This window comes from Equus przewalskii, chromosome 1 (genome assembly GCF_037783145.1).
Source record: "Equus przewalskii isolate Varuska chromosome 1, EquPr2, whole genome shotgun sequence".
Taxonomy (NCBI): Eukaryota; Metazoa; Chordata; class Mammalia; order Perissodactyla; family Equidae; genus Equus; species Equus przewalskii.
This window is the reverse complement of record NC_091831.1, coordinates 37411837-37428200: the sequence shown is the minus strand read 5'-3', so window position 1 is coordinate 37428200 and position 16364 is coordinate 37411837. Positions and strand designations below refer to the sequence as shown.

The 16364-nt window shown below is 37.9% G+C and overlaps 1 protein-coding gene across 12 annotated transcripts in view; it reads left to right on the top strand.

Moving 5' to 3' along the window:
- Positions 1 to 16364, top strand: part of PCGF5 (polycomb group ring finger 5) — a 117665-nt gene that overhangs the window by 61742 nt on the left and 39559 nt on the right. For all 12 annotated transcript variants that reach the window (XM_070610563.1, XM_070610604.1, XM_070610610.1 and 9 more), the window contains exon 3: positions 11108 to 11204. In XM_070610563.1, coding sequence (XP_070466664.1) covers positions 11108 to 11204 — 97 coding nt within the window. The remainder of the gene's footprint in view (positions 1 to 11107; positions 11205 to 16364) is intronic.

Genomic DNA, 16364 nt, shown 5'->3' with positions numbered 1-16364 from the left:
GTGCAAATTCTTGGGCCTTACTGTTACCTACTGACTCAGAGTCTCTGGGGAGGAGTCCAGGAGTCTGTAATAACAAGCTCTTCAGGTGATTCTGTGGTGCACTCAAGTTTGAGAAGCACTGCTCTGGACCAGACATTTATAATACTGGCATCTCTTGAACTAGACAGTTTGTACTTTTAATCATATAGTAATTAAAGTAAATGCTAATACAAGATTAAAGTAATAGTTATTTATTGAATGTTTGTCGTATTTGTGGTCGTGAGCTTTACAGTCATTGTCTTATTTAATCTTCTCAAAACCCTTCTAGTTAGGTGGTCTTATTTAACCGTTTGGCAAATATTTATTAGCACTTGCGTTGTGCCAGTCGTTGTTCTGGCCAGTGGGAACACAGCAATAAACAAGGCAGGCATAGTGTTTGCCCTCCTAGAACTTATGTTCTAATAGGACAAACAGACAGTTAGCAAGTACATGATGTAAGTTCAGATGCTCTGTATAACAAATGCTATGAGGAAAAATAAAACAGGAAGGTTTTTCTTGGGAGTTACCATGTGAGCAGAGACCAAAAGTATAAGAAGGAGCCAGCTATGAGAAGGTATAAGGGCAGAGTATTTCTGATTCTTATTCCAGTGTTTTTCACAGAGACAAGACTCAGCAAGGTTAAGTAACACAGCTAATAAGTGCTAGAGCCAGGTTCTGAATCCTGGATCTCTTACTTGGGGGCATCTTCATACTAAATTATGACATTTCCTTAATTTTACTTTTTCTTCTTTCTGCTTGGCTATATTTTCTAAAATTTCTTTAATGTGAATTAAAAAATGTATATATAATAAGCCTCTTCTAACTATGTTTTTGTGAGTATATGCCTGTCATTATGTACCAAATCAGAATCTGAATTTATTATTAATTCTGAATAAATAGCCATTATAATGAAGGAAAGATATAAAGTGAACTTTTCAATAATGTATTCTTTATAAAATTTGATTTTTAGAGTCAAGACTTATTTTTAGAATAAAAATCAAAGGCCTAAATAGAAATTATATTTAAAGTCTCAGTAGGTGCAAATATAATGTTTTAGGGTTGTGCTGGAAAAGAGGTCATTGGTATACTGATGTTAGATGTTTCAAACAGTATTTTGGCAGAAACTAGTCAATCATGAAAGTGAGTATAGTGTTCATTTTGATGATTCTTTCTAAATGAGAAAGAATAATTATAGGTCTTAAACAATCCAGGTGTCATCTGTTATTGGTAATAATGTTAAAGAAGAATTATATTAGATATATAGTCCTTTTAGCTTTTGAAACTATGCATTAGATAGTAAAGAATGTTTAAACAGTTGAGCAAAGTGTCATAGTGGACACTAAAAGACAAAACCAGGGGATAACAAATTAAAAATGAAATTGTCTTCTCTATTGGCTTCTGAGAATAAATCATATCTAGGTCAGAATGGATTGGAACTGACACCAAAGATGGATTGAGAAAAAATATAAACCTAAAATACAAAAGTATGTAGGATTAGAGATCATGGTTGGTGTACAGGTATGTTTACGAGTCTAGCACAAAGGTGGAGTATAAACGTGAACAAGTACAGTCCAACCTTGTAGAAAAGATAAAAGATAATTTCCTTAGGGATACATTGAAGACTTGTCATAACTGCTGATGTTTTATAACTTAGTGGTTTTTACCAGACTACTATGTTGTATCAAAAATTTAAAAACCAGTGAACAAAGCTATGTTCTTTCAGAATGCTCAGCCACTGACATTTCTTTATTCAGTTAACAGAAAATGATCATTGTATTTTAGAAAACTGAAGTAGATTTAAATTTATATTGAGTTAGCTGATTTTAATTGTCAAAAAAACTACTAGTAAACTCAGGATCTCTTGCCTTGTTTTAGTCAAAACTGTAGACTGATTTCTGGCTTGACTATAATATTACACTTATAGGTCCTAGAGTCTTGGCTCTGTTTACTATTCCTAACCCTTGTGTCCTCATTTATTCCACAAATATTTACTGAGCACCTCCTCCTCCAGGTAGTATTCTGGGCACGTGGGACACATCAGACAACACAGTAAGCAGTAAGTAAATCATAGTGTATATTAGAAGGTAATAAATGCTATAGAAAAAGGGCAAGTCAAGCTGGGTAAGGAGAATTGAGCAGTCAGTGAGACGGTGTTATAATTTAAGCTTGTGTTCAGCGTGGACCTCATTAACTCATTAAGAAGGTGACATTTGTACAGACTTAAGATCATAAAGGAGTTAACTATTCAGATATCTGCGGGAAGAGTATTTCAGGTGGAGGGAATAGCAACAGCAAAGGCTCTAAGGCAGGAGTGTGCCCGACATATTGAGAAGGGGTCAGGAGGCCAGTGTGGCTGGACAGCAGTGAATGAAGGAGAGTTCAGAGAGATTAATTGGGGTGGACATGGGCCACGGGTGCAGTGCACAGTTCTTGTATGGCCATTTTAAGGATTTTGGCTTTTACTCTGAGAGAAATGAAGACCCATTTCAGGCAGAGTTTTGAGCAGAGGCGTGACGTGATCTGATTTATGTTTAAAAGCATCACTCAGACTACTGTTGAAAATAGATCTGTTAGGAAGCTATTGCAATAATCCAGGCAAGGGATGGGGATGGCTTGCACCAAGGTGTTGGTGGTGCTGGTAAAAGTGGTCAGATTCTGGTTATATTTTGAAGGTAGAGACACATTTGCTAATGAACTGTATGTGGATCATAAAAGAAAAAGGAGTCAAGGATATTTTCAAGATTTTTGATGTAAGAAACTCAAGAGATTAAAGATGTCATCAAATCTTATAGGAAAGGCTGAGGGTGAACGATCAGAAGGTTATTTTTTGGAAATTGAATGTAAGCTATGAGACATTCAAATGGAGATGACCAGTTGGGAGTTGGATATATGAGTCTGGAGATTCAGCACAGAGATCATATTTAAACAATGAGAGCACCAAGGGAATGGGTGTAGCTAGAGAAGAGGACCAAGGACTGAGCTCTGGGGTGCTGAGAAGGAGGAGTCATTGAGATAGGAGGAAAACAGAAAGTGTGGGATCCTGGGAGGCAAAGTAAACACAGAATGTCAAGGAGGAGGAGGGATCAGTTGAGTCAAATGTATTGAGTAAATTGAGACTGAGAATAGATCACTAGCCTTAGCAACACAAAGGTCACAGATAATCTTGTCAGGGAGTTTCAGTGGAGTGGTAAGGAATGAAAGTCTGGATAGGTGTGAGAGGATGGAAGTTTTTTTAATTTCCTGGTTTTGATAATTGTACCATGATTATGTAAATATTTCACATTAATGAAGGTAAAGAAAGGGTGAAAAAAGAATGGGAAGAGAGGAATTGGAGAGAGTGAGTATAGGTAGCTCTGAAATGGAGTGGTAGCTGACAAGGGAAGTAGAGTCAACAGAAGCTTTTGGTTTTTTTTTTTTTAAAGATGGGGAAATAGTATGTTTGAAGTTGATGGGAATCTTCAGTAGACGGGAAAAGATGTACATGGGTGAAAGGGGAGAAGTACTGGAGCAGGGTTCTTGGGGCACCGGGAGGGGGTGCAGTGCAGGAAGCAGAGATTGGCTTTAGATAGGTACATGAAAGTTCTGGAGACAGGCAGGAGCACAAAGCCTGGATGCTAGTGAGTGAGTGGGTGTGGTGGTATGAATTCTCTTTGTTTCAGTTTTTTTCCCCCTTTTTTCAGTAAAATAGGAAGCAGATCATCAGTGAAGAGTGAGCTTGAGGGGGGATATGTTGAGGGTTTGAGAAGACAGGAGAAGGCATGAAGTATTGGTGAGGAGCATAATGGACAGGGTGGTAAGTATGACTGGCAGATAAAGGACCCCTTTGAAGTTTATGGTCTTAAATTTAAGGTGAGAGCCCAATCAACATGGTGCATGTTTTTCTCCCAGTGTTCAGCTGTAATTTTGTAGAAGAAGAGTATGTAGAGAATTTGATTCAGCCAGGTTTAATGGTTTAAGTATGACAAAAGAAGAGCGAGGGAAAGGAGTTGAAGTAGAGAAGGGGAGAGCTATCAAGAGTATGTGTAAATGATTATTCTGATTGATCATGGAGTTTATATTGATAATGAGAGGAATGAGGGCATCGCTCTGCTCACCGGGCTACCAGACTCCACCCTGACCTTGCAGTCCCACTTGACTCCATAAGCCTTTCCAGCTTCCCTGGACCTTTTGGTCTCCTGGCCTGCTTGGTCTGAGATACCCCTACCATGCTTAAATCCCAGGACTCTGTCCTAACCCGGTCAACAAGCTCTGCTTTGCTGCCTGTTCCTTTGTCCTGACACAACGAAAATAGAGCATTTTTTACTCAGTATAAAGTAGCGCTGTCCTTAGTGTTCTCCATGAAATTGCAGCTCACGTAGGCCTTTGAAAGAAGTGTGCCATGTATAACATAAGAGAAATAAGGATGTTCATTAGTTCTTTGTATAAAGTAAAACAGAGAGATACTGTCTTATATAAGCAAATTACAGCTATCCTGGAAAATTTTTTTAAAAATAATGTCATTTTCACTCGTAAGAATATGTATCAAAAGCAGGAAACTGATGCCTCTTGTCTTTGTAGATGACCACAGTTTACTTGTAAACCGTTAGCAGATAATAGATAAATTTTCAAAGGCAAACTGTATCAAATGAATGTTATCAAGAAAGGCCCATAAAGATAGTGAAGTATGTAAGGAAGGAAGAAAAAACATGCTTCTGTGTTTACAGATAAAACCAACACATGCAGAGGATTTTAACAAAGGAATTCAGCATTTGATCACATATGATAAACAGAGCCTTACTCATGAATGACAACTCCAAGGACATGGGGGAAAGACTATTATTGTTTTATTTCAGTGATAGCAGAATTAGTGCTTGAGAAATTTGTGTTGATGACTTTGTGTCATCAAAGCTGAGAAGCTACCTCTGTGTGATACATAAGAGATGTGAGTGTGCCATACACCCAAGATAACAACAACAAATGGTCTTTGTACCTTTTTTGAAGAACCCCCCCCGCCAAGAACTTAAAAATAAGGCAGTAGGATAGCCATTTAACAGTTAAGCTAGGAAATCACCATATAACAGTGCTTCAGAGCAGGTATATGCAAAGTGATCAGGAAGAGACAGAAGAAGGTAGCCTCAGACCAGTGGGGTTTTGCTGGAATTGTATTAAACATATAAAGTTAAGGAAGGAATGTATAATGGAGAAGTGTTGGTCAATCTTGGACCCTCCACCCCATAAAAAGAAGTATCGTCCATACAAGATAGGCAGTTCCCATTTAGGTGAAGCAATGTATCATAAATATCATACTTGAGTTGCAACAGTCTCTAGAGTGGCCATGGCTGCAGTGGATTAATACCAATACATGATAGATATTTCAGATTCCGTTAGCAAGATGATCCATTATTTCAGATGGATTCATCAAATTAATTATAGTCTGATGCCATTCAATATTCCATTACTGATTCTCCTTGTTATGATTTTATGCTCATCCCAGTGATCTGATTTATAGTCATAGCCCACATTTACTGAATATTGACAAATTAGCAGACACTCGTTTACACATTTTCCATGTATTATCTCATTTAATCCTCACAAGAACCCTGTAAGATAGATACCTGTGTACATGGACACAAAGTAAGTAATTAGCCTGATGGCAGAACTGGGATTCAGATCCAGGCAGTCAGCCTCAAGGTTACCTTTTATCTAGAATAGCTTGCTGTACTACGTTGGCTTCTCATATAAATCTGTGTTATTGGGGGAGAGTGCGTTAATCACGTATTCTTTGAGTTGTTTTGTGCTCTGACAGTGGTTTCCTAATGGTGGATAATAAAGTGACTTCTGATTATGATTTGGCAAAGGACCAAATCCTCGAATAAAGCAACCTAACAGAGGTACTAGCCAGTAAGGATTTTGTGGCCGGCTCCTGGCCTCCCTTAGACAGGATTTCCCAGTTATCTTTTGGCTGCCTTAGTGAGAGAACTTTGCAAAGTTAGAGTCCTGATGCTAATCTTGCAGAGATTGTTCTGGGATGGGGCCCACGAATCTTTTCTTTAAAAAAACCTCATTGGTGATTGTGGTGCCCATCTAAATTTGAGAACCACTGCTTTAGATGACACAATGACTATTTCTCTATTAATTTGTACAACATCCTAGTTCAAATCTAAGAAATAGTAAAAGGAAGGATTTCACTTGGTAGACTTTAGGCAGAAGTTTAATGATGTTTGTGATGAGCTGAATATAAAGATCAATTAAAAATATGAAATCTTGATGCCAAGAACCAAATGTTATTGACTTTAAAATATTTTGCTTAGTGGTTTAGATTTTAAGCCTGGAGCTGCACAGCCTGGAGATGGATGCCATCTCTGCTGCACAGCTGGGCAACCGTGGGTAGTCTGCTCAGGCTCTCCAAGACTGTGTTCCTCATTCTCCAAAGGGGGATGGTAACAGTCCATACTATAACCTATGCAGAGCCCTGAGTCCAGAGCCTGAAACTTGGTTGGTTCTCAGTAAATGTTAGCACTTGTTGCTATTTAAGTGTTTTTCCAACGGGATATCTTTGGTGAGCCTAACTCCCTTTCTGACCTAAGTGTTTCTTGTGGCTACAGCATCTGTCTGTAGAGTGGCTGGTGAGAATGAGGACTCTAGTTGGTCTCCATATAGTCTTAACTGCAGATTGGGACATTTTTAACATTATTGTTGGACAGTCCAGTTAACCAGTACAGCAGTTAAGCAATTAGAGAGCTTGGCAGTAAATCTTTAAGATATTTTTAAAATGTATTTTACAGCTACTATAAACCAAATTATAAACAGAGAATCAAAGATTAGTTTTGTAATGATAAGTTTTTTAAGCATCTAAGGGAAAGCAAATCCTCATTTTACTCTTTTCAGTTTCACTGAACTTCTGGCCTAGATTTCCTCAGGTTCTAACTGGTATAAGGTTTTGCTTTATTTAACAGCTTGTAAAAACCACGTGGGAGATGTATTTTCTGGAGGTTTTTGTTGTTGTTAAGGAATAAATAAGTTACTTTTTTAAAAGGGCTATTTTGTGCAAAATATTCGTTTTAAAAAGAGATCTAACTCTTCAAGTAGATATATTTAAGGCTTCCAAAATAAAGGGTAAGACATTCTTTTTCTATATGTTGTAGACCTATAGAAATAAAATTAGAAGAAAATGTATCATATAGGCACATTGTTTAAGAAAATAGACTCTGGATTCAAATCTTGGCTTTAACCACTTACTAGCTCTGTGATTTTAGGCAAATTGCTGATGTTTTCTACTCAGTTTCTTCATCTGAAGAGGCCTAATAATATTACCTAATTAATAGAGTTATAATGAGGATTAAATTGTGTTGAATTAAATATATGTTGAAGCATTTAGGGTCATGTCTGGTACCTAAACTCTTTAAATGTTAATCATGATACCAACAATGACAGTGACTACCAGCTCATCCGAACAAAAAGGAAAACTAGAGTAAAAATACTGTATTTCAACATCTTAAATTTTTCTCTTTCTAAAACTATCTGAAAAAACTTTTTTAAAAAAACAATTTTTGGCCTTAGCCTCTGAAAAAAGTTTTTAAATTCTTTTAATGTAACACTTAACTTTATGTAATGAGGTTAATTCCCGTGCCCCAGGGCATTGCTCATCTCATGTTTACTTGCTGGTCAGACTTAATAGAGATGCTGAAGATGTGTTGGGGGTGGTATTTCCTATATAACGTTCTTTTCCTTGTAAAGTTAAAAAAAACTTAAAAATGTGACATGAAGTTTGTGATTTCATATCAGAAAACCTGGATTCAAGTGTCTGTGCTGCCTGTTCATCAGAGTAGACAGGTTACCTGGCCTCTGGCACCCTCTTCTCCTTCAACTGCAAAGGTAGAATAAGATACTGTCTGTGAAGTGTTGGTGTGAGAAATAAATTCACCTCCTGATGAGGCTCTGTATCTCCCTCTATAACAACACTGTTCAGTAGAAATAAAATCCGAGTCACCTGTAATTTTAAATTTCCTAATAGCCACATTTAAAAAAAAGAAAGAAATGAAGTTAATTTTAATATATTTTATTTAACTCAATACCTCCAAAATATTATCATTTCAACATGTAATTAATATATAAATTATAAATGAGATTATTTTTTCATGTTAAGTTTTTGAAATCTAGTGTGTATTTTATACTCACATTGCATCTCACTTTGAACTGGCAACATTTCAAGTGCTCAATAGCCACATGTGGCTAGTGGCTACCATACTGGATAGTCCAGATCTAGAATATAGAGTGATATTCCTCATCAGCATCCTTGAGCACTGGTGCTGCCTTGGCCTTAAGCAGTTAACACAGCTTTATTCTTGAAACTGTGTGTTCTTCTGAATGGATGAGCTTTACATTTCTTTCTTCAACAACCTAGATTAGTATCTCTGCTCCCATGAGGACAGGGTCCTACTTTTAGCCTTCTGGCTGACACAGGTGAGGACTTGCTCTGGGCATGTCCTGTGCCTCTCTTTTGGGCCAAGGCTGGTATACAACCAGGAATTCCTGACCCCTTGAGTGTGTTCAAACTTTTGAACCACAAGGATCAGAGCTCCGGGGCAGGATCAGAGCTTCAAGATAGGCTCAGGCTTTGTGCTATCCTTTCATTCTTTTATCTGTCCTTTTTTGTCGTCTTTCCCAAATTTCAGAGCCTTATCTAGTGTCCCTGGGAAAAGAGCAAATATTGGCAGTCTTCTAAAGGAATTCAGCTTCTCTGTCTTCTCCTTCAGTGTGGACTCAACAAGGCTGCCCATCTCTTCCTAAACATTATTTTGACTTTTTAAAAGACATTTAGAACTTTTCTGGGGGCCAGTAGATTTGGGGGATGGGAGAGGTACTCATATCTAAACTTTTTTTTTTTTTTTTGAAGGCTTTCTGATACTATCTTTCATCCAAATTTTGGGAGAGTTATAATTAAGGAGTGTTACCCTAAAGGCTGTATGGTAAATGGTAAAAAACAGGTAGAGAATATGGGATTCAGGTACTCATCCAACAAAAAAATCAGCTCACTGTCACCTTCATAGAAAGTCCTACCCTGATCACTCTATCTAAAATAGCTGCCAGCCGCTAGCACTCTCTCTCTTTTTTCTGTAAATATCTGCTAACTAACTAAAATTCTTCGTTTGCGTTCCCAAATAGAATATAAGCTCTATTAGAGTATGGACTTTTATTTGTTTACCCCTGCATCCCCAACTCCTAGTACAATGCCTGGCACTCAATAAATGCCTGTTGAATCAATGAATAAAGAAGTGAAAGGTAATACTAAGATATTCTTCTCTATGTGTACTAGTGTGGGGCACGAGGAGAGGAGAAAGAAGTAGTTTATAACGGAGTTGTAAAAGCGAGGTGTAGGAGAGCTAATCTATACCAGGTGAAAATGTGAGATGATGCAGGATAATAAAGTGGAGGGAGTCTTGGGATAGGGAACAACTGAAAACATTTTATAGTTCAGGTGCTATAAATATGTCTGAGGTTTTTGGGCAAGACAGTTGGCATAGCAGGGAATGGAAGGTTAGGGAAAAGGTGAGAGAGATGCATAGCCATAGAGACTAGTATTATTTGGAGGAAATGTGGGCTATATAAGGCTTGTGGCCCCAAATCCACAAATCATATTTCCATTGTCTTTGTTTAGAATCTTTATTTAAAATCTTAATTACCCTTGTCAGTTTCTCAGTCGTTCTTCCAGTTTACCTCTTATGCCTTTGTACCAACTTGTTGCCACTCCCCGTACCTTGTGCTCCATGGAATTATGGGACCTGTGAGCACAGACTCATCATACTCTACCAAGGCCAGAAGTTCCACTGTAACTCCCACTTGTAACAGGAGCACCCCGCCAATAAAAAGTGATCTGAATATGTTGAAAGCTCAAGTTTTGTTAAGATTTATGGTGCATTCAGGTAAATTTTTAGCAAAAGAAGTAAATGCAGACTTACTGTCAGTTTTTACCTTTCTTTGTTCTACTGATACCGCCCCGGGTGGGCCTGGGGTTCCCAGTCAGACCCGGCCCTTAGTATGGGTTCTTGATCTGGCGCAGGAAAGAATTCAGGAGCGGATCAGGAGAGATTATACAAGTTTATTGAAAGACGAAAGCTAGGCTGATTAGAAGGAAACTAAGGAGGGAAAGCCAGCCGGGCTGATCAGGTGGAAACCGACTGACTAGCGCCAGGCGGGGTCCAGGGTGCTGATTCATAGTGGTAGGTGGGCAGCTGGGGATTGGTTAGGCTGAAGCAGGAAATCGGGTTGGCAGATGGGGATTGGTTAGTCTCTGGGCCAGGCGGTCATCATCTGCAGGCCAGGCAGGCGGTCATCTGGTGCTGCTTGAGAGACAGTTTTCTGTTCTGCCTTTTCCCTGTCTCACTACTTTAAATGAGAAAACCTCTTGTTTTATGTAGATATGACAGCTTTTTTATAGTAGTTAGCACGAATAAATTATTTGGTTTGTGAATGTATTTAAGAAAAACAGTAAGCAAAATAGTATATACATTTTTTATTGAAGTAAAATCGGTATGTAACATTATATAAGTTGCAGGTGTACAACGTTGTAATTTGACATCTGTATACACTACAGAGTGATCACCACTAAAGCTCTAGTTACCATCCGGCACCGTCAAATTGACCCCTTTCACCCAACCCCCAATCCCCTTCGCCTCTGGTAACCACCAATCTGTTCTCTGTATCTATGAGTTTTTGTTTTTGTTTTGTTTGTTTTTGTTTGCTTAGAGTCCACATATGACTGAAATCATATGGTATTTGTCTTTCTCCATCTGCTGTTTCTCTTAGTATAATACCCTCAAGGTCCATCTATGTTGTCCTTAAGTGTCCATTGATGGATGAATGGATAAAGAAGATGTGGTATATACATACGATGGAATACTACTCAGTATATACTTTTTATATTGTGGCAGTAGGCTTTAATTTCAGTTGGGTTTTTTACAATTTTAAGGTTTTATAAAGTTTGATTAAAGACTAGTACTCTAGTTGTAGTAGGTAATTTTTAAGGACTGTTTCTAATTACATGTAGTTTAACTTTAAATTTAAATGATAGTTCAAATGATGCGTTTTAACCTAACATCTTCCTTCTTAGTCTGTAAGACTTGTATTGTCCAGCACTTTGAAGATAGCAATGATTGTCCAAGGTGTGGCAACCAGGTTCATGAGACCAATCCATTAGAAATGTTGAGGTAAGTAAATGTATTTTATAGTTCATCTAATGTAAATAAATTATATAAACTCTTAGTAAGTTTTATTATACATCATAATGTTTGTCTTGACTCAGTTCATGTAGGTTTTATGAATTTTACAATTTTCATTTTAAAGCATTTTATTTCATTTTTAAAAGAATTTTATTAAAAAGAATTTAAAAATAGGCTGGATGTCTTAAGTATTAATAAGAAATACATTTCCAAATTAAAAATTTTAGCTTTATCTCAGCCTGTCAGAATTACCTTAGTTATAGTTTTTTTCAGTATTTCAGTACTCTGCTATTGTTGAGCTACATGGTAGTGGAAAAAGAGCAGATGTAATAGTCGGGAAGACTCATCTTGGTAGTATTAATTTTTTAAAATTTATATATTCAGAAAGTATACAAATGTTTATGTAAAATGTAAAGAATGTTTTTAAATGACTACCATTTAATTAAGAAGTATAATCATATATTTTTAAAGCTGAAAGTGGTCTATAAGATCCTAATAGAAACCCTTTTTTCCAGGTAAGGAAATTGACATTTATAGAAGGGAAACAACTTTGCTTAAGGTCTCAGCACACTCAAATATCACTTCCCAGCTACAGGCCAGGTGCCCTCACCACGAACCCGTTTTCTTCCCACTATTCCTACCATAGCTCTACCAAAGATTAACTGCAATTTTAGGGAAGTACACATTTAAAACCAGAACTAGATATTCTCTATGTAGCCTTTTATAATGCTTGCATCTGTGTGATGTTTGCCATCATTCTCTAAATCTGGATTTGCAAGTCTTACATTTCAGACTTTTCTTTTTCCCTATTTTAGTGCCTATAGTTGGAGTAATTTGTCTATAAGTAAATGTCTAGCCTGGTGGTTTTCAAAGTGTGGTCCCCAAACCATTAGTGTGTTGTTAGAAATGACAGTTCTCAGACCTGCTGAATCAGAAACTCTGCGAGTGAACAGCATCTTAGTGTAGCAAGCTCTCCAGGTGATGCTGATATGCACTAACATTTGGGAGCCATTGTTCTGCTATAGTCTGTAGTCCTGAGTGAGGCTTCTGCCAGTTGGATTTAAATCAGTGGTTTTCAACCAGGGGTGATTTTGCCCCCCAGGTTACATTTAGCCATGTCTGGAGTCATTTTGATCGTCAGGACTGGGTGGACGCTGCTAGCATCTAGTGGGTAGAGGTTAGGGATGCTGGATGCTGCTGAGCATCCTATAATTCACAGGACAGTCCCCCCAAAATGATGTAGCCCAAAATGTCAGTAATGCTCAGGTCAAGAAACCCTGATTTAAATAATTCAGGGAAGAACAAAAACTTTTCCTGTCAAATAAATTACATCCTAATGTTTTTATGAAAAACTGTAACAGTTAATAATACTACCTCTCCATTTTAAAGTGCTGTGTTGTAAGACAAATTAACTTTTGGTTTTGACCATTAGATACTTGAGGGAATCCAGTCGCAGTTTAATCAGTTCTAATCCATTGGCTCAAGTATGGATATCATGTATTTTTTTTATTTGCAACTTAGAAAAGTTGCAAAAATAAAAGTATTACAAGGAACACTTGTGTTCTCTTTACCCAGATTGTCTGTTATTAACATTTTATCTCATTTGCCTTATCACATATACATATGCTTTCTCTATTTTTTCTGAACCATTTCAGGGTAAGTTACACATCATGGCCCTTTACCCCTACATACTTCCATGTGTATTTCCTAAGAATAGAGGTATTATCTTATATAACCACAGTATAATTGCATTGGTATAATGTTTTAATCTACCCTCCATATTCCAGTTTTGTCAGTCTATCTAGTAGAGTCCTTTATAGCAGTATTTTTTCCATCCTATTTCACTACAATTACTACAAAGGAGTTTTTTTTTAAGATATAAACTCACAGAGATAATAAGAACAAGAACTTCAGTATTCTTGGCAGGAAGGATAACTCCTGGAACATAACAGGTTCTCAGTAAATACTTGTTGAAAAGATGAGAAGCAGCAGTAGCAAAACATGGGAAGCTGGAGAGCAGATTGATGGTAGTGATGGCTGAGCAGACCCAGACACCTAAGTGTACTAGGAGGTGTCAGGGGGAAGAGCTTTACCAAAGATTGGCCCAAACTAGCTCACATGCCAACCCTTAGGTAAAGGGGTAGTGTGGGGCTTTCAGATGCCTTAGCAAGTCATGATTTACCCCTAAGGCTGGACACATTGCTGCCGGAACATAACCAGATTTTCTTAGCAAGAAATAAGGGGAATTAATGCTTCTTCAGTAGGTAACAGTGTCTGCTACACAGGCATCAGTGGATTTATCTCCTAAGTACCCTTTCTCAGGAACTATTGGAGGATGTGCTGGAGTATAAACCAAGGAAGAGGAAGGGACTTTAACATAGGAGAGAGGTGAAGGAGTATGACAGTTGTGGAGTAGGCCCAGAAAACAAGCAGTCTATGTCTGTGCTGTCCACAGTGGTAGTCATTAGCCACATCTGGCTGTTGAGCACTTGCAGTGTTGTTGGTGCACCTGAGGAATGGAATTTTTATTTAATTTAAATTAAAAACTGAAACAGTATAAATACTTTCCCATTAAATAAAACTCTATTGAGTAAATAAAAATTAATAAATGCATTATTAAATATATTTTAAACAAAACATTACTAAAATGAATTTTACATAAAACCTAAAATACTTTTCTTAATGTGCCTACTAGAAAAATTTGAAATTACATATTTGACTCACATTATATTTCTATTGGACATCACTGATATGAATAGTAGGAGGAGGATGGAGAACTCTCTGTGGGCATCATTCATTCAACAAATATTTGCTGAACACCTGCTATGTCCAGGCATCATTCCTAGGTGCTTGAGGTCAATTAGTGGGCAAAATAGATAAAGATTTTTGCCCTTGTAGAGTTAATATTTTTGTAGGGATGGACAAGCAATAAACCATATAATAAATAACTTTTATGAAATGTTAGAAAGTGCAAAGGGAGAAAAAGAGAAACTGCTGCAGGTAAGGAGGGTCCGGAGTGTGAAAGGAGGGACACATTGCAATTTTAAATAAAATGGTGAGGATAGGCCTCGTCGAGAAGGTAAGATTTGAGCAAAGAATCAATGGCTGTGAGGAAGTTAATCACATATACTATAGATAGCCCTTCATTCAACTTTTTTCTCTCCCTGGAGTTAGTAATTTGCTTTCTTTTCTTCATTTTCTATTTCCAAATTCTCTAAAAGAATCTCTTCTCACTATGTGTAAACATACCAGGAATAAACTGGTTTCATTTCTGTCCCTCTGAGACCTCCCTCACCAATTTGATGTCCTTTCTGTCCTCCTAATCCAATTTAGGATTGATTTAATCCACGGTCAATCGTTAAAGCCACACCTTTGCATGTACCTTCAATCCCCTTGTCCCTCTCTCACTTAACTCAAAATTATTTGGTACAACCACAACTCTGGTTAAATCCAGCTGTCCACTACCTCTGCGCTTGCACCCATGGCTGGAGAGACACAGAGCCCCACCCCTTCACATTCATAACTACAACCCAGCTGTGCCTTTAAGGTTGCCAGGAGTCATACTGCATTTCCCTAGTCCATTTATTCTCTCACTGTCCTGGACAACACACATTTTTTCTTTCCTCAAGCCCCTACATCCCCTGTCTCCATGCTTACTTTTGGCTGATAAACATTTTCTCCTCAATGAAAAACTTCCACAGACTCTGACGACCACATCTACCCCCCGCATCTGCACTCGTGTGTACTCTGCCTTTCTGCCTGTTTCTACAGATGATCTGTCAATGCTCCTATCTAAAGCCAATCTCTTATCTTATGCTGTTAGATCCCATTCCCTCTCATCTGCTCAGGAACATTTCTTCAGCAATCCCTCCTCCACCCCATTCTCCTACATTAACTTTGTGCTCTCTACTGGATCCTCCTCTTCAAACATGCCATTATTTCTCCCGTATCAAAACAAAAGAGAAACCTTGACTGTACCTCCTCTAACACCTGCCACTGCATTTCTTTACTCCCAATTGTAGCAAAACTTGAAAGAGTTGTCGATACTCACTGTTTCTAATTCTTCTTCCTCCTTTTCTCTCTTGAAACAATCCAGTTAGGTTCTTGCCTCACAGCTCTACTGAAGGTGCTCTTGTCAAGGCTGATGACCTCCGTGATGCTGAATCCAACCATCACTTCTCAGCCTTCACCTTACTTGACCCATGAACAACATTTGACACTGCTGATCACTTCTTTCTTTGATACACTTTCTTTACTTGGCTTCCAAGCGCCATGCTCCTGGATTTTCCTTCTATTTTGCTGATTGTGCTTTCTTAGTTTCCTTTGCTGGTTCCTCCTCTTCTCCCTGATCTCTCAATGTTAGGGTGCTCCAGGGCTCAATCCTTGGTCCTCTACTTTTCTCTCTCCCTTAAGTGATCTTGTCCTGTCTCTCAGCTTTAAATTCCTTCAATATGTTGAAGACTACCACACATTTATCTCCAGCCCAGACTTCTCCCCTTGAATCACAGACTTCTATATCCATCTGCCAACTTTCTCTCTTCTCTAAGATGACTAACAGATTTAACGTGTCCAAAATCAAAACTCCCAATCTACCCTTCCCCGCAAACCTGCTGTATTCTTAGTCTTCCCTCTCTTAGTTAATGACAACTCCATTCTTCCAGTTGCTCAGGTCAGAAATCTTAAGAGTCACGCTCTACTCTTTAACTCACACCCTATATCCAATCCATCAGCAAATCTTGCTGGATCCTCCTTCAAAATATTTCTGGGATATAACCATTTCTTTATATCTTTATATCGAACCATTAACCCCCTCTACTGCTACCATCTCTTACCTGGACCACTCAGATTACCTTCCGACTGTTCTCTCTTCTTCTACCCTTGCCTTGCTATGTGCAGCGTATTCTCAACATGGTCATTAAAATGATCCTTTTAAAACTAAGCCAGGGCATGTCAATTCTCTAAGCAAAACCTTACAGTGGCTCCCCATTTCACTCAGAGTAAAAGACACTGATTATTAAATAAAAAATGGTACTAAGACATCAGGAAGATGAGAGTAGGGGAAAAGTATATGTTTGCAGTATGGTATCAGAAAACCTTTATCTTCCATAAAAGAAAGTCAGAAACATCTAGACAGCAGAAAAAGCGTCA